Below are 19,132 nucleotides of genomic sequence, written 5' to 3' on the forward strand. Positions count from 1 at the left end.
CCCGATGTTCTCATAGTTTTAGGTAGATATTATTTTATAAAAACTACGTGAGAGAAGTAAGTCAAATGCTAGATGTTGTTGGTGTTCTACTCCTCCTCAATATTATTACAGTTGAAAACTATGTATATTGTAATTTTTCCAACTGTCTACAAATTTAATTTCAAATTCTTTTGAAAAGATTGAATAAGAAGGAAATTATATCTGTAAATATATTGTAATTTTTAAGCCATTTGGTTTGACTATTTTAGATGGAAAAATGCGTAATGCCATTTTAGGGATGCTCTTAAAAACATTCATGTAGGATAAACCACTGCGCCTTCTCCAGCGTACCTCTACGTCGTTGAAATCTCTTCTGATTCCGTGCAGTTAGTGGCAATCTTCACAGAAAGTGAAAACCCCATTGCCCTATAAAACCCAATGCTCCAGAGAGAGAAGGGCCAGAAAATCAAGGCAAGCTTCGTTTGGCTGGCGAGAAAATGAAGCTTGGCAAACTTTTGTAAGAGGATCTCAGGTTTGAGAAGGTCTGGGGGGTGCAGGTTGGGCCCCATTGATTGCGAGGGCTGTCCGGGGGAGCCCCAACATAGTTCGGCCGATTTATGAGCACGAGATCCCGAAAATCGGTGCAGGTAGGCCCAATCGACTTCTGTTCCCATTTTTCTTGTTGGCGATTAATGCTTGTCGATGTTTCCTCGTGTCGAGGTGTTTGGATTTCGGCTCTGTTATTGTCGTTCGGTTCTGTTGGGGTTTTTGTTTGTGGACTTCTTTATTAATTGGAGCTTCGCTTTTCCTATTTCCTGTTCATTATTTCGAACATTTCTGGTCAGTGTTGTTTTATGAGTCGTTGGGGTATCTTTTCGTGATTGCGTTTGTTTTCAAAGGTAAACAATTCGAGGAGAAGTTTCCTAGAGCGAAAATGTAATTTTTTTGGATGTAGTTAGCTAACTGGAGCTTCTTTGAACGATAAAATTGGAAGATTTATTTCTGCAGTAGCCGGCGAATTGTAACCGTTATTCTATATTATCTCTGAGATTATGATGGGCTTGTATAAAATTAGCTATACCCGAATAAGGACTGAATTATAGATAGGCATTTTTTTTCTTCCTTTTAAGCTTTAATTTCTACGTTACTGTTCTTTAAGGTTTCTCTTCATGCAAGCTTTTCAGTCATAAGTGCAAACGTTTTATTCTTATAATATTTGTTCTAATTATGCAATTGTGGCTTTACTCTTTTTATTTTTTGGCAGTCATTAGAATTGGATGAGGTGGATGGATCCTACTCTAAAATTCTCCATGTTACTGATTCTTCTGGGCTTGGGTACGTATCCCCAGAATTCTGTTCCCATGCTCCTTCTCTTTTACCTTTTGCTTCTTATTTCATTCTTTGGTCGGAACTGGTTATTTCTTCTTATTCTATTTAGAAGTGCTTTCGTTTTTCTCTTCTCTTTTCTCTTTTGGGTTTCATTCCTTACCTGTTTGTTTGCATCCCAGGCTCATGAAGTTGTGATTTCCTTTGTAACACTTCTAGAGTTTTAGTGGTCATATCAATAATTTAGGTGGGTCTAGTTTGAAGATGAAGTTTATGCACAAGTGAACCCAATCTGGTTGTAAAATCTGGGATCGTTGCTATTTATAGGCTTTTGTTTTGCCTTTCTGTATATATGTTACTCTTTAATAGATTACTAGAACCCTTTTTTTTTTTTTCTTCTAGTTTTACTTTCCACATGGCTATCACTGCTCTGCTGGTTTTTGACTGGTTTTCCTTTGTCAAGTTTCGATACTAGTGAATGCCTCTCCTATCAAGAGTGATTTTGGGCATTGTGAAAGAGTTGTAAAAAGGTGGGCATTTTCTTCCCTGGATCGAGAAGTCAAAGAAGACAGACACACATTACAGGATTTACTGTTTTTCCTCCATGTTCCAAGAACAGGAGGCCGGACATATTTCCATTGGTAATTCCATATAGGCATAGTACAGTCACCTAAAGCTAAATGTTGATCACTAGCTTTTTGACAAGCACATTAATTTCTATTTCTGGATATATTTTGTACTTGCAGCATCTTGAAAAAGGTGTACTCTAAATCTATGGAATGCCCGCGTTCTTACGATAAGCTGCGGTTTGATCCAAGGTACCATCTTTCTTTTTGTTATTCTTATCGAAGCTGGGCTATTATTGCTTATCAACCTTCTCTTAATCTGAGCATTTACCTCTTCTAAATCATTTTGCTATTGATTTTTTGCTGTGGATGAGGATTAACAAGCTAGAATGTTTTGTGGAATTATGGAGTTTTAGTAGTGGAGAAGCTTCTTTCTATTTACAACAACTTATAGAAAGGTGGTGGGGGCTCCATGTTGGGAGAAATGGAAGGTTTTATGACTTTAGTATGACCCCTCGACTATTTGACCACTATGTAATTTTTTCTAGTATAATCAATATTCACTGGGAACAAACTATTTTAAAGGAGAGGAGTATTTGCAGGCATGAAAGTGCCTTCAGGCATTAACTGTACTCTGTACGTAAATAATTTCCGATTATGATTTCCAACATAAATTGATTTGAACTGGTTTTTTTTAAGCTACCTGGTGGATTATTTAAATATATTGCTCAAGTGCTTCCACTAGGTCAACATGTTATCTTCATGCTAATTATTGGGGCATGAAAACAAATAAGCTTGACAGAAGCAACTCAAACTGTATAACTATAGTCTTCTGTTATCACCTAACCATTTTGCTTACAATTGGTTTTACTTTGTATCTTGTGCAGCAAGCCAAAATGCAGGTTGTTGGTTACTCATGATGACTATAGCATGATGTCCAAACTTACCAGTCAAAGGACTTCTGTGGTGACAATACTTAGGAATCCAATTGACCGTGTTTTCAGTACTTATGAATTTTCGGTTGAGGTGGCAGCAAGATTTTTGGTGCATCCTAACTTGACTTCTGCAACACAAATGGCTGCGCGCTTGCGGGCCAAGATTCGTGGAGTTAGTACACTAGATATTTGGCCATGGAAGTATTTGGTTCCGTGGATGAGAGAAGACCTCTTTGCTCGGGTGAGTTCTTATTTTCTTTTTTAAAATACATATTTCTTTGTAAAACTACTGCAGATTCTCTCTTAATTTCATTTCACTTTTCAAGATAACATTCTTAATTGCCATTAGTTATCCTCTTTATTTTCTTAACTTTAATTGATGAGAATGAGAAGATCAAACTTCATTGAATCTTATGGTTTTATAAGGAGAGTTGTCATAAAAATATGTAATCATCTCATTTTAGATTCTCTAAATCTGTTTCTCAATAGTCGTTAGCATAATTGGGGCTAAATTGCCATATGCATTATAGCATTTTCTGCTAGTAAATAGTCTAGCTTTACGTCGTAGAGATATTTTGGCCTAGCTAAGAATCGGGGGTAGTCTAATTGAATGCTTTTTTATGGAGTATATAATCTACATAAGTTCTTGGTTTCTTCGAGCCCATGTCTCATTGAAGGGTTTTTCTATTTATTTGTCTATTTGTTATATATAATGGAAACCAATGTTGTTGCCCTCAAAAGGATATGCCAACACTTTCCTTGGTAAAGACACATTAATTTACTTGATTTAGTGCATGAGAGTTTGTGTTGTGACTAATGGTTTTAAAGGGCAAGCTCTTCTGATGGGGGGGGTGTTAAGCAGTTGGGATGCTGTTTACCATGTTGTGTGAGCCAAAGTGATATATTTAATTAGGGGTCAGGGAAAAACCTGCCCACACAACTTGACCCAACCCAAAATTTCTAACCTAAGCTTATTTATCAACAAAAAAAAGTTTCTAACCTGAGCTGATTCGAATTTTTAGGTTCCAACAAGTGTTGCCTTGGGATTAGTAATAGTTTTAGGATTTTGATTTTGGTCGGATTGGAAATCGATAATAGGGGGTTGGGTTTCCAAAAACCCGTCCGACTATATATTTTTTATAAGTAATCAAGATATTATTAAAAGCGTAAGGTGACAACAGGTACACAGGAAGTATACAAGAGAAGTCACGTGGCTAGAAAAGGCAAAAAATAAGAAGAAAATCATGATTACTAGTCATTAAAGGAGAAACAAAAGTAGCTGTCTAAAGATACAATGTGTTGAAAAATAAAAACTTAATCTCCTTAAAGTCCTCTCGTGGTCTTCAAAACCTCTATAATTCATTTTTCTCTGAAGATACCACAAAAAGCACGAAGACATCATCTTGCACACAGCAGCACTCCGAGTGTTGTCAGCAATCCTCCAACAAGCATACAAATCGACTACTCTTTAGGCATAACCCAAAATATCCCAAGTCGACTAAAGAAAACATTCCAAATGACACAAGTATCCTCGCACTGAAGCAGAAAATGGTTTACAAACTCTCCATTCATGTTACACATATAACACCAATTAACTACAATGACAGGCTGTTCCAAAGATTGTCCATGGTGAGGATCTTTTCTAGCTGCCAACCAACCGAAAAAGGCCACCCTCAATAGAACCTTATCCACCAAACACTCTTCCAAGGGAAACGGAAACCATCATGACAACCCATGACACTATAGAAGGATTTAGCATCAAACAACACTCTTTTGGATGGGACCCACCACAACTTGCCTTCTCCTTCCTGTCTTATTCTTCCTAAATACAACAACCAGAAGAACGAGGCAAAGGCTTCCAGCTCTTAATCATGAGCCGCTCTAGCAAAGCTCACGTTTCACTAAATGGCACTTCAAAAAAAAAAAAAAAAAAGAATATCCACCTGAGTCACAATAGAAGCATCCTTTGCGCAAGCAATTGCAAATAAAACTGGGAAAGCTTTCTTAAGGGCCATATGCCCACATTAGAGAAAATGCAAGAATCTGACCTTGGAGCCATCTCCCACCTCAAATTTGGTATGACTACAAAACTTTCTCCAATCCCTTCTAATATTCTTTCATAAACCCATCCTTTACACCCTGATAGGCTCACTAAAACACCGCCCTTCCCATGAACTTTCATATTTAGAGTCCATTACCACCCTTCACCAAGCCTCTCTCTCAGGCTCATAGTACCAGAGCCATTTACCTAAGAGAGCATGATTGAACCTCAATAAGTTCCTAATCTCCAAGCCTCCTTCGGAGATCGGCATACTAACCTTGAACCATCTCACAAAGTGATATTTGAACTCTTCACCTAACCCACCCCATAAGAAGTCACGTTGGAGCTTCTCAATATGGTTTGCAACACTCTTTGGGAGAGGAAATAGGGTCATGAAGTATGTAGGTAAGTTGGATAGGGTGCTCTTGATAAGGGTAATTCTACTACCCTTAGACAATTACAACATTTTCTAACTAGTCAACTGACATTCTATCTTCTCAAGAACACTGCCCCATATATTCTTCGCCTTGTAGGAAGCCCCCAATGCAAGACTAGGATACTTCAATAGCAGAGATGCAACTCCACAACCCAAAATTCCAGCCAAGCCAGCCACATTATTAACATTTCCCATAGGAACCAATTCTGACTTTGCTAAGTTTGTCTTTAAACCCAACACAGCTTCAAAACATAAGAATACACTCCATAAATTGCGTAGATGATCTGGGTTGGCCCCACCAAAAAGTAGGGTTCATTAGCATACAGAAGATGGGAAATATCAATCCCTGTCCCCATAGAGAAACTAGACAACAAACCTCCACTCACTACAGTTGAAATCATCCTACCCAATGCCTCCATCATTATGACAAATAGTAAAGGAGACAAGGGGCATCCTTGCCTCAAGCCACACGAGTTGCTAAAGAAGCCTATGGGAGAGCCATTCACCAAAACCAAGAAGTGCGCCAAAGAAATACAATGAGCTATCCATGAGCGCCATTTCCCCCCAAACTTGCACCTTTTCAGCATGTATAGCTGGAATTCCCAATTAACATGATAATAAGCTGCTTTTTTTTTTTTTTTTTTTTTCCCCCAAGTCCATTTCCCATATAACCCTTGGTTCTCTAGATCTCAATATATTAAGGCATTCATTGGCAATAGGAATATGATCTAGAATTTGCCTACCTTGGGTGAATGCATTTTGTCACTTAGAAATAATTTTCTCCAAGACCATCTTAAGCTTGTTCACTAGAGTCTTAGCAATAATCTTGTAAATGCTACCCACTAGACTTATCGGGCGAAAATCCTTGGGGTTGGTAGCCCTCAAAATCTTTAGAATGAGGGTGAGGAACGCAGCATTAAGGCTTTTCTCAAACTTACCACTAGCATGGAAATCATTAAAGACCTTCATGATGTCCTTTTTCAAAACAACTTAACAAGCTTGGAAGAACACCATAGAGTAACCATCAAGGCCCGACACCTTAACACCATGCATTGCTTTCACAACCTCCCACACCTAATTTTCCTCAAAATCTCTCTCCAACCAACTAGCCGCATTCTCATCAATAGAATCAAAGGAGATACCGGCCACCACATGCCTCCAACTAAATTGCTCGGTAAACAACTTTTTATAAAAATGGACAATGTGCTCATTGATCTTTGATTGATTGGTAGAAATAGTGTCATCAATCAACAAGGATTCTGTAACACTCCAGTCCCATATTGGGAAGAGATGAGTAACCCAAATAGAGTCGGTAGTTTATAAAGAGATAGTTATGAGTGCTAAGTCTTACATTGCCTAGTTACTAGATGAAACTATGCTTTATAATGAATTTTAGGGAAGCTCAAAATTGGCTAGTCCTTTTGGGGTCATAGCGTCCTCTTTGGGGCCACATCATGCAATGCTCCAATACCACATGGCTTGGCATTACTAGATGGCTCTTGATACCATTTATAACGACCTAGAGAAAAGCGTATACCACATCTGCACTATTACCCTAAAAGGACTAGTCAATTTGGAGTTTCCCTAATATGTTATGAAGCCCAATTTTACCTAGTAACTAGGCAATGTAGGACTTAACACTCATCTTCCCAATGTGGAACTGAGGTGTTACAAACTTCCCATTTTAAATTGCTGACGTCCTCGTTAGGGCTATGTCATACAGTGCTCCAATATCACATGGCCTCCTGACGTTATTAGGTGAAACTAAGATTTATAATGAATTCTAGGAAAGCTCCAAATTGATTAGTCATTTTAGAGTTATAGAGCAAATGTGGCTAACTTTCTTCCCTGGATCATTACAGATTCAATTGAGTTCCTTCTTCTGTTGGAGTTGGCCATTGCATGAAAAAACTGTGCACTTGTCACTTTCCCTGAGCTACAAGATCCTAGATTTTTGCTTTCAACTCACTTCCTCCATGAGAGTGGATCTTTCTAATTCTCTAACAATTTTTGTCTTATTCATACTCTCCTCAACATGTAATACCTGTCCTTTCTACATTGCCAAACACATTCTCATTCCATCTCTTTAGGTCAACTTTCAAAGCCTTGAGCTTACTAGCTAAAATGAAGCTAGGAATACCTTGGAAAAGATAAGAGTTACATTACTGTTTCACCCTGTCCACGAAGCCCTTGTACTTTAACCACATATTTTCAAATTTGAAAGATATATTACCCTTGGTCACCATAGTTGAGGAGGATTGGGAAATGATCCGAGCTAAGTTTAGGGAGCCTCCTCTTTGACATGCCAGGAAACTGGGCTTCCCACTTCGAAGAAACCGGGAATATATCAATTCTGGATCAAGATTCTCGATTATTTGACCAAGTAAAAGTTTTGCCCACAAGAGGGAGGTCCATCTGGCCCAGGTAAAAATTGAAATAAAAAAATGCCGCCATAGTTGGGCATTAAACGTGCTTTGCTCGATCTTTCACAAGGGAATTTGGTAACATTGAAATCACCCCCAATTCACCTAGGCCCATTCCACCAGTTGAGTAAACCAGCAAACCCATCCCAAAAGAGCCCTCTATCCCTATCAGAATTAGGGCCATAGATGCCCGCAAAAGCCCAAGTGAAATGATCCTCAACATTTCTAAAGGTGAGAGCCAAGGAGAATTCCTCCACACACTTGTCAATCTTCTTCACCACCTTCCTATTCCATATAATCAAAACGTCATCTGAGGCCCCTATGAAGTCCAAACAATACCAATCCACATGATGGCAACTCCACACACTACGCACAATATTATGAGACATGACTTTAAGCTTGGTTTCTTGGAAACAAACAATGTCAACCTTCCACTCTCTAAATAAGTTCCTCACCCTCAAACACTTATTCTCCTCATTCAACCCTTTCATATTCCGGGATAATTCATTAAAAAAGACTGATAACCCCCTTTCTTTCGTTTATCTGAAGCGATAGTTGATGACCCAAGACCATAATCGTCGATGATCGTCTCCTCCAGCTGAGGTTGAAGCTCAACAATTGGACCATTTGAAGTGTTGAGTGAGATAGATCCATTGGGAATGGGAGTCGGAGTGGTTGGTCGAGGTTGAGTGATGTTGGTTGAGCCGCCAACAAACAAAGGTTGACACCGCCGGGTCACTTGGTGGATCCATACCCATGACCTTTTTGAGCCCAAACCTGTGTCCTTCGTATTAGATCTTTGCCCCTTAAACATTGGCTGACCTGAAACCCGCTAACAAAACTTGGTTTTAAAAGAGAATTTGGGCGGAAGACCCATGAATGATGAAGCCCATCTTGGCCTTCCCTTTATCTTCATGTGCTTTAACTCCTGCGTTAACAATTGGGCCTTTAGAACTGGCCTATGGCTCATGAGGGATTTCATTTAGTGGCTTAGGCACGGGACCTATTAGTCCAAACACGCAAGGACTAAGACCCGAGTCTAGCCACTTTAAACACCTCTGCACATCCATTTTGATTTGAGTTAACATGTTTCTGAAGGAACGCTTGTCTAGACTTTAACCAAAATAGACCGTCTTCTTTGTTAGCATCTTCTCCCTCTCTAGACGCCATGTCAAAGTCGTTCCACCCCATCGACTTTGGTGCAAGCTTTTTGGGATTGCCCTTCAACGCAAGTGGCTTTGCCAGAGGTTCGGACTCCAACTCATTTGCCAATGGTCTTGTCAAAGGCTTCGGCTCCTTCGCCGGGTGCATCAACACCTCTGCAAACAACCACTTCTCCCCTACCTCCGCCATTGATTTTTGTTCCGGAATTGGTTTGTTGTTACCGCCGCCATAAATTGACTGGTACACTTCACTACTACTTGCAGCTTCAAGACGAATGACTTCAAACCTTTACTGTTTCTCCCTTCCCGGCTCCAAAATAAATCCTCTCCTTTTACCACCCCGGTATTCCTTCACAACCAGAAAGCGCTCATGCTTATGAGCACACCGTTGAGCAATAATGACGGGAAAGCCAGCCCGGGATCGTTTCCAAAAGACCAAAGAACTCTTCTTTGAGAGTATTTACTCAATAGTGTCTATTAGCCAGCAACTATCAATCAATCTAAAAAAAATGAAGTGGGTGAAGCCCCTGCATTTCTCGCAAATCCTTAGTCCCGTTGATCCGCCCTCCATTGCCAACTCAAAGAGTTTGGATTCCATAGAGCACCACCTTAGCAATCCCATGCAACCCAGTTGAGATAGACAATCCCTAGTTAGCTCTCACTCTCTCTTGGTCCCTCCATCATTGATGACCTACGCCATCACTACCTACGCTGATCTCTACATTTCCTCCTTGATCTAATTCTCACCACAAAATGCAAGAAGAAAAGCAATACAACACTGAGAAGGAAAGAAAGACCAAGATGGAGTTTTGGGAGACCCTATCCATTCAGCTTAGTACCTACCCTCATTTAATGGCCTCTTATGTAGATAACCATATAATTTCAAGAAAGTGTTTGATAATGTGCTAATGAATTGTTTCTGCCTAGACGGGATGTTGATGTGGCTTCTGCCATTTGGAATGCTTTTTTCAGTTGTTTTGGTTATCTTGGGTTATGTCTAGACAAGTTGTTGATTTCTATAACTGTTGGTGGTCCTTCGGTAGGCCTAGGAGTGCTGCGGTGTGGAAAATGGTGCCTACATGTCTCTTTTGGTGCTTATGGAGGGAAATGAATGATAGAGACTTTGAGGACAAGGAGAAGATGTTGGGGGAAATTTTATTTTTATTCTATGATACTTTGAATGTTTTGACGGCATTGTATGTGTCTCCTCTAATGATTAGTTATAGTGATTTATTTGGTTGTTTTGCCCTTGTTAATTATGTGGTTCCTTTTGTATACTTCTGTGTATTTAGGGGTGCCTTATACTTTTAGTGAGATTGATACAGTACTTGTATATATAAAAAATGTGCTAATGAATTTTGACCCTTGTGATGCATGAATCACAGAGTCCTTAAATGCAGAACATGACTCAAAATCTAGACATTGAATTTCTAGAAGTGTTGTCAAAGTAAAACAATGTTTATGTCTCCAACTATGTGAATGTATTATCTCAAAACAATAGTAAATCCATAATACCTTCTCATGTATGAATGTTAATGAAAAATTGAAATTGCAAAGGGAAAAACTTTGCTTGGTAGTCTCCCTTGTGTACTGATGTTTAATTTTACATTAAACTCCCATGGTAAGTTACTTTGCCATTCAAATTAAAAAGTACCCCACGTTGTGTATATATATATCCCTGCAGTGACCCTGTCTTGCTAAATTTGTTGATTGGACCTGTGAACATTGTGTGCTGTGATCCAAGACGGTCAGAAGTGTAGTGTTTTCCTCCTTGGACAGTATAGTTATCAATTTGTTTATTGTCTAACAATACTTGAATGACTGTTGTAATTTTTTTTTTCTTTTGATAAGTAAAATACTACAGCCATTCGAGTATTGTAATGGTTCTTCTGGTTGCATATGTATCATGTGTTTTTTTTTTGGTATAGAGAGATGCTAGAAGACAAAGGCACTCAGATGATGTTAAGAGCAATGATTCCTATGACATGGAGGATATTGTTATGCCATTACATGAATACATTAACAACCCTATTGCTCATGATATCCTTCACAATGGAGCCACATTCCAGGTACTTCAGTCTTTGCACTTATAAGCAACATGGAGCTCCGCTTTTGAAGAATAATGTTTTGCAGGATATATATATATGTAATAAAATGAGGTTTGAAGATGAAAGGGGGGAGGGGTAATGTGTTTTCAAATGTGTGAAATATATATATATATATATATATATATATATTTTTTTTTTTGAAGTGATTCCAACCAATAGATGTGGACTTCCTGGAATTAGTCAAGTATGCTGTAGGTCCCTTGTGCCCATAAATCACCAAATTTATGAAATATTTTGCTCTAATATCTCTGACTTTGTATACCTGGCCGACTGTTTTAATTCACAGGTTGCAGGATTGACAAACAACTCTTATCTAGCGGAATCACATGAGGTTCGCCATTGTGTACAGCAGTATAAGATTCTTGGTGAACATGTGCTTCAAGTTGCAAAGGTGAGACGATAGCTTTTTGAAGTTGTGTATAAAGAGTCATAATATTGTTTCTCTGATAGTTTTCTTCCTTATGGTTGCATATCATGGTAGATGCTTGTGAATCTTGCAGAAGAGGTTGGGCGATATGTTATATGTTGGTCTCACTGAGGAACACAAAGAATCTGCAACAATGTTTGCAAATGTGGTTGGTGCGCAGGTGATTTCCCAGCGGAGAGCATCGAACATGAGTATGGATAGTGTGACTCACAACAAACCAGGTTTGTATGGTGGCAAAATATTTTATTTTATTTTTTTATGTTAGTACTTGGTAGTAAATTCAAACAGTCAAATTGGAGCATTAAGTTCTTTTTTAGTGGTGGAGTATGATAAAGTGTTAATTTGCGTCTCTCTGAAGATATTGGTATTATGAAAGTTTATAACTTTTCAATAATAAGAACCTCTCTGTCCTGTGCTGCTTCCTGACAAAGAAGCCGGACGTCAGGATGCAAATGATCCATTCTTCTGTGTATATCCGTTAATCAAAGTTACAATAGGAATGTGACATTAAAATTCTGAAAAGTTTGATTTCTTAGTTATCGTGCATGCATTTTCTTTTAGTGGTTTTGCTTTCCTTTGCTTTCCCTGTCTTATTTAATATAGTTACTTATGCTAAGACTTGAAGTATATACATTAAGGATATGAAGGGGCTTTTTTTTGTATTGATCAAGTGTACAGGAGGATGGACAAGCTAAAAGTGTAGTAGGATAGAAGATAAAAACTGCGGTTTTTTCTATGGTGTTAAGACAACTCTAGTCATAGAGCTCCACATTCATCTTTGAAATTCTTGTTTTGCATTTTGGATTTATCCAACTTGCCATTTTCTTGTTGGTTTTTGTAGGTGTTATCATGTTGTCATTCTATGCAAGTGCTATATTATTACTTAGATTCTGTTATTGTAAAATTTGAGTAGACTAATGAACTCAATAATCCTGGCTGATCATTATCTATTGAGCACTCATTTTGTGTGACTTTATGCTACTTAGTTTGATTTGGAAACTCCTATCCATCTATGATAATCCTGGCTGATCATTATCTATTAAGCACTTATTTTGTGTGCCTTTTTGCTATATAATTTGATTTGAAACTCCTACCCCTTCTAAGGTTGCTAATTATCTCTGGTGGGGGTTGAGTTAATTATTTATTAAGCACTTATTTGTATGACTTGAACTAATTATCTTGTATAGAATTCTTTTACATCTCATTTCTAGGCCCCAGGTAATTCTTAATCATACTACCATGTATGAAAACATTTGTAGTAGTTGAGTGTACACTAATTTGTCGGTTGTTGGTTTGTAAAATTTGGTTATAATTGCTTTCAAATTTTATTCATTTTGGTCATTCGTTCATCTTGGTCGACTTGCTTTCTTGTTTGCTAATGATTACTTTTGGAGCTCATTTTCATTTGGAGTGTTTTTCTAGAGATTTTTGTGATCTTGTTGAGGGTTTTACTCATGGAGATTGTTAGGGTGTCCCACATTAATTGGGGTTGGATCATGATTTGGGTTTTTATTGTGTACTTGGATCTCTCTATCTAACAACTGAAGCATTTGGATGGGCTGCCATTTCTCTATTTAATAGCGTAAAATTGGGTTGGATGCTCTAACATGGAATAGAGTATATTTTCTACATGTTCTTGGACTTAGAGCCTATTTGGGATTGTGTTTGAGAAATAGGGCTTCTAAATCAAAAAGAGCTTTTGGACAAAAACTTTATTTTTAAGCTTTTGCCAAAAGTGTTTTTTGGTCATTTTTAGACTTTTTGGACCCTTAAAAAGCGCTTTTAATTTTTTTACCAAACGAGTACTTTTTTCTTCAAACGGACTTTTTGACTATTAAAAGCACTTTTAGGCCACTCAAACGTAATCTCAAATAGGCTCTTAAACATACTAGAGCCATTGCATCTGTATCTTGAATTTGGAGAGTGTGAAGTTTGTTTGTTCATGGAATTCTGGATACTTGGTGATAATTGCTTTTAGTATTCTTGTGTTTGAATGTAAAGAATATCTATGGGGTTCCAACACTTTTAGATTAGCACAAAGCGGGGGATTCAATCTTGTATTAACTTTTGAAAGGTATAGCTATGGTAGTTTTTGTTCTTAACACATCATGTTTCTTTTGAATGTTGAGCAGACTGTACACTAATCAAAGCTGGAACTTCTCTTAGTTAGTCCACCATCGCTGAACCCAAGGAAAAAAGTTGAGAAGATAAAAAGTTGGCAGCATTAATGTTTTGAAAATCAAGTGTAACCTTGACTGCGTTGTGTTTTATGTTACATTTTGGTGTGCAGTCTGAGTTAGAAAACTTTTGAGAAAAATTTTAATCTTTTTCAACAACTATGGCTATTATCTCCTATTAGAGTTGAAAAGTTTCAAATTAATGTCTAAATTTAACGATTTGTGGGTTCTATTAAACTTTGGATGAGAACTATACTTTAATTTCTAATTTCAATTATTAGATAAGTCGATTTAGATGATATATATTAGCTTTAATCTAATTTATCTACCTGTGGTACAGAACAGAGCTCTTTGATATCAGATTCTGAGCCTGAAGATAATGACCATCAGGTTAGCAGCAGAATACCCTTGCTTGTTCTTAATTGAAATGCTTGGTAGTCGGATTTCATTTACATTAGGTTGGTTGTTACATTTTTGCTTGCATACAGAATAGCACCTTTCACCAAAATGCAGGCCAGCTTGCCTCAACTGATAATGATGAAGCAACAAACGAAAATGTAAGTCACTTATAATATCCACTTATCAAGACGTGATCGTGTACTCTTTCACTGAGATTCTTTCCTCCACCATATTAGATGACTGTGGAAGAACTTATGGGAGCTTATGAAGTCTGCATCTCTAATCTAAGGAAGGAACAAGCACGTCGACGCACTGCTTCTCTAAAGAGAATATCCCCTGCAAACTTCTCAAAGGAGGTATAATTTTCTGTTTGATGATTCACCAGTAGCATCAACACATAGTATGTTCAAATTTCTGTACTTCTGTTGTACTATGCTAGATTAATTTTTGTTTCCAAATAATCACAAGGGATTTTTTTTTTTCTCATTAGCCAAAAAAAATATTAAATTTGTGGTTTGTGTCATTAACTGCACTAGTTATTGAGTTTTTAACTTTTAATCTTTGAATTTTTGTGATTCTGTTTGAATTGTGTGCTCTCAGATTAGTTGCTTCCTACACATAACATCAACACAATGATGTAATATATATACTCATAATTTGATTGATTGGTCCTGTATTTTTCATCAGCTATTTACTCCTTATTATCCTTTTCCTTTATGTTGAATTTTGCTCTAAAGTTGTTGATAGAAATGAAAAGGAAGTTGAAGAAAATGATGGGCAACTTGAACAACTGGATATCTATGACTTTATGTACTGGATGGTTTGACTTGCCTCTTGTGCATGAAGGTCTCAACATGCATTTTATTGTCCCAAAATGATTTAGAGCTAAAGAGAACAGAATTGTCTTATGGTGTTTGCCTTGTGAAAATGAGATGGCATTTCATGTTATTGAATCTTTTTGTGTTAAAATTATTTGTTCATATTTTTTAAGCTCAAGAGAGGTGCAAAAAATGCTATCTGTTCTTGTAAATCACCATGGTCCCTTATAGGCAAAGGTTCAATTACCCTGCAAAAAATAAACTCAACTCTTCTAGATTTTGTTGGATATGAAGAAAAGCAGTTAAGGAGTTCCAAGTTCAAACCAGAGTCAAATTTCTGTCACTGTATTAGTTTATGCTTTTGTAAACAATTCTGCTTGAAAAGCATGATTATGTTGACGTTCTCTTTGATGTTTGTTTGTTTTCAGCTCAGAAGTAACGGTGTTTGTCTTAGCCCTCTTTATTTGTCTGAATTTTAGAATTGTTGTCAACTAATTTTCCAACTACACATTCAACTTTAATTGGTTAGACTTCGGCCAGCTATATATGTGATGTTAAACTTTTCTAGGTTTTTGCTGTTATGCACGTCTGCTTTTTTGCTACATGCTAGTATTCTGAAATCAGTAGCATATGCCTGGCTCTCTAATGTATTTATTGACCGCTACATATAAATCATCTACAAACTTTTGGTGTGTGTGTGTGTGTCTATATATATATAGAGAGAGAGAGAGAGAGTGAGAGAGAGAGGAATATCAGAACTCGAAGTTCTAATGCATACTCTCCTTGTCTCAAGGGTTACACCTTGCATTGCCTCTGCCTTATTGAACACTGATTTTACTTGCTGCATCTGTATTGGGAGTTGCTGTGGCTAACAGTTAACAGGGTTTTAAAATTTTGTTGTATTTTCTATCGGTAACTTTTTGACCCTTTAAATTTTACAGGCACGTCTTCAGGTTCCGGAAGTTGTTCTCCAGCAGATAAGAGCACTTAACAACCTTGATTTGGAGCTTTACAAGTATGCTCAAGACATTTTTGCAAAGCAACACGAACGTGCCATGGAGAAGCTTGTAACATTAGTAAGTCACTGTCCAGGGCTTCACTTGTGACATGATGTTTTGCTTGTTGGGTTGTATTATACCATATTATGACATCTGCATCTATTTCAACTTGTAAATTACAAACATTTGCAATTTGATTATGTTAAATTAGGCATGGAAACTGAAAGAATAATTGTTGGGAGAAATATATTTTATGGTTTAGATTGCAAGTCTTCTTGGCCTTCATGTTTGGAAGTGTACAGGCTTCAATGAGGTCAAATAAATGGTAATTTTCTGTGTCTATCAAGAATATTGTCATCATCTGATTCTAGGTCGAGTAAATACTGTTCTATATTTGGGCGTTAGTAATGATCATAGTAGTTTTGACCATACCATTGCCTTCATATTCTTTATATGCAAATGACAAAGCTCTTAATTATCATTTTAAGGTAGAATTGTGATATGGGTCTTTCACATGCTGCTTTATTTGTTAACATGTTGATAATACTAATTGCTTGTATTTTCCTCTTATGGCAACTGTCTTTTAATTGATTGGTATGATTTGTTCATGTATCATCTTCACAAATTTCTCTACTTTAGCTAGTTTACATTGTGTAGTAGATTTGTTCAAGGTGGAGAGAAGAAATTTACCAATTTATGAACACCACCTTGGTTAAGTGGCACTGTATTTGACAATTAATTTAATTATATTGTAAATTGCAGGAGAGGTGGGAGGGCATGTTTAACAACTCACATGGGGCTGTGCTTTGGAGAGTCTTTTTGTTGGCTACGAGCATTATCTTACTCTTTCTTTTCTATCTTGTTGTAAATGCAAGGAGGAGAACATCAAAAATTAAGATATAAATATTATTTAATCACAAATTGTAGGGTTGAGGGATCTGATAGAAACCATGGACCAATTATTTTGGTTAAGGTGGAAATTTTGACTTGCTTTTCACCATTACTCAATTGATGTATTCAACAGACCAGTTGGCCAACCCACTTGGTGCAGTTGGACTTTACTCTTAATTATCAATGCTGTAGATGGGGCGGGGGGAGTGGTTTGCATTTTGTCAATCGTGCTGAAATGTTGTGTTTGTCGGCAGCATTTGTATTCATTTTCAAGTGAAATGGAAAATAGTGATTTAGATTTTATTTTGTTGCATTTAATAATATGCACGTGACATCGTTATTTAAATATTTTAAATGATGTGGCATTATTCTGCATTGGTAGATACAATAAAATTAATATTATTTTATTCTAAAATGACGATGCTAAAAGTACAAATGGGTGCTCTCCATTTCAAGTGAAATAATGTAGAGATGAATTATTTTATGATTCAGATTAGATTTCACAGCGTTTAACAATGCATGTTGTTGCCTATATTGTCACGCCTTTTAAAATTTTAATGCCACTTACCCTGTGGAGAAATTTTTGGCCTTCGGTTCATACATTTTCATAAAAGTTGTATGAGTCACATTCATGGACTATTTATGTGGAATCTTTACAAATTGATGGCTAAATCAAGTATTATTTAGATTTGGTATCTTCCATTTAGCGGGGGAGGAGTGTGTTGGCATGGAATAAATAAAAGGAAATAGAAAGGGAAATGAAAACTCATTGGCCTTCTTACCATGTGGGATATGTTTGTAGGCATATATATATATATATATTCTTATTGAACTTTTGTATCTGTGGGTAAATAAATCTGGATCCAATCCAGTTGTATATTTATATTTAAAATTAAATAAATGGGAGGACCAAAAAATAAATTACTATGAGCATGTGAATGTCCCAACTAAATGGTTATAGACAATGATTTCAATTGTCGGTGATCTCTCAAATCACGCCGCATTAAGATTCATTAAAAACAAACAAGACCCACATGCTTTCACTGGTCCACTTGATTTATAACTTCTCCTTGAATCAACCTCTAACTTGATCTAGTGAGCCACTACCCACTTTTTGGCATTACCACTATCACCTCTAGCTTAGCCAATAAATAAATTTTTTTAAAAAAAATTGTAATTCTTATGGGAATGGCTATTTCAATTTGCACAGTCAAAGTGGCTGTGGGGACTTATTTCATCCCGCAATCACAACCTAGTTATAGTATTTTCGGCATGACTAGTCAAAATAGCTATTGAAAAAGTACAAAATTTTACTTTAACTATTCATTTTTCTATATACTCCAATAGATCTTTTATTTTACTCTCTATTTTCTTTAAATATTTTTTTTTGTGGGAGAGAGTAAAAGAAAGATATGAAAAGAGAGAGTAAAAGAAAGAAAGGAAGAGAGAAAATAATAAAACAAAGTTTATAGTATGAGCAATGAATATGAGCTTCTGTTCATATTAGATGGAAAAACTACATAATGACTATACTGCTTGAGAGGAAAAAAGGCTAATAATAGTCAAATTTGACTGTTAGGAAAGATTTTCCTATTATGTTGGAAATGCTTTTATTTGGGATTGCCTTATAAATCTTAAAAAAATATTTTTAATACCTTAAAAGCTGTATCCAAAAAAAAAAAAAAAAAATGTTGATATATTTAGAGCTTGTTTGAGATTGCTTTTAAAAGGCCTAAAAGTACATTTAACATTCAAAAGCGGTTAACGGTTACTGCGTTTAGCTGTTAATGCGGTTAGCTTTTTCACCCAAATAAAAATGATTATAATGCATCTTTATCAAAAGCTTAAAAATGAAATTTTTGTCAAAAAACGTTTTTTAACTAAAAGCTCTACTCAAACACAAACAAAAGTGCGTTTTTGCCATGTTAAGGCTTTTTGGACTCTTTAAAGCGCTTTCATTTTTATTTTTTTTTACCAAATATGTATTTTTTTCTTCAAATTGACTTTTTGAGTATTAAACATACTTTTAAATTCCTCAAACGCACACTCAAACAGGTTCTAAGAGTATTTCTTTAACATTTTCATTCTAAAAAGACCAAATTGTACTTTTGAAAAAATTTAATTTTTTTTTTTTTTTAAATTTCTAAACCCAATCTTAAACATACTCTTACAAAGATAAATTCACTGGGTAAAAAAAAAAAAAAAAAAAAAAGATCTTTTTATAATTTTAGGAATAATTTTATAGATTTTTTTTTGTAGTGATCATAGATTTTACCAAATATATTTAAAGATAATATTAGTCAAAATTTTCAAATATTTAAATGGCATTACAAGCGGACATATTTATTGTCATATAAAATGTTAAGATTTGGTTCGCTGAGGATTCCTTTCAAACTCTAGAAGAGTATAAATCGTTTCCATAGAGATGGTTTGCTTACTAAATTT

General features: G+C 36.3%; 1 protein-coding gene across 1 annotated transcript; it reads left to right on the plus strand.

Moving 5' to 3' along the window:
* The first annotated feature begins 239 nt into the window (after positions 1-239).
* On the plus strand, positions 240-16,990 carry LOC132164298 (protein-tyrosine sulfotransferase). The gene is made up of 13 exons (XM_059574785.1): positions 240-626; positions 1,244-1,314; positions 1,769-1,946; positions 2,052-2,123; positions 2,759-3,047; positions 10,798-10,938; positions 11,264-11,368; positions 11,478-11,625; positions 13,922-13,971; positions 14,070-14,138; positions 14,217-14,336; positions 15,740-15,874; positions 16,559-16,990. The coding sequence occupies exons 2-13, from the start codon at positions 1,257-1,259 to the stop codon at positions 16,697-16,699; spliced, it is 1,506 nt and encodes a 501-aa protein (XP_059430768.1). The 5' UTR covers positions 240-626; positions 1,244-1,256; the 3' UTR covers positions 16,700-16,990.
* The last annotated feature ends 2,142 nt before the right edge of the window (positions 16,991-19,132 follow it).

Source organism: Corylus avellana, chromosome ca10, assembly GCF_901000735.1.
Source record: "Corylus avellana chromosome ca10, CavTom2PMs-1.0".
NCBI lineage: Eukaryota > Viridiplantae > Streptophyta > Magnoliopsida > Fagales > Betulaceae > Corylus > Corylus avellana.

Excerpts from the sequence above, each read along its gene's own strand:
- LOC132164298 (XM_059574785.1), top strand. The coding sequence starts at position 1,257 with ATGAGGTGGATGGATCCTACTCTAAAATTCTCCATGTTACTGATTCTT. Across the intron at positions 13,972-14,069 it reads CTGAAGATAATGACCATCAG|AATAGCACCTTTCACCAAAA; the intron begins GTTAGCAGCAGA and ends GCTTGCATACAG. Across the intron at positions 14,337-15,739 it reads CTGCAAACTTCTCAAAGGAG|GCACGTCTTCAGGTTCCGGA; the intron begins GTATAATTTTCT and ends TAAATTTTACAG.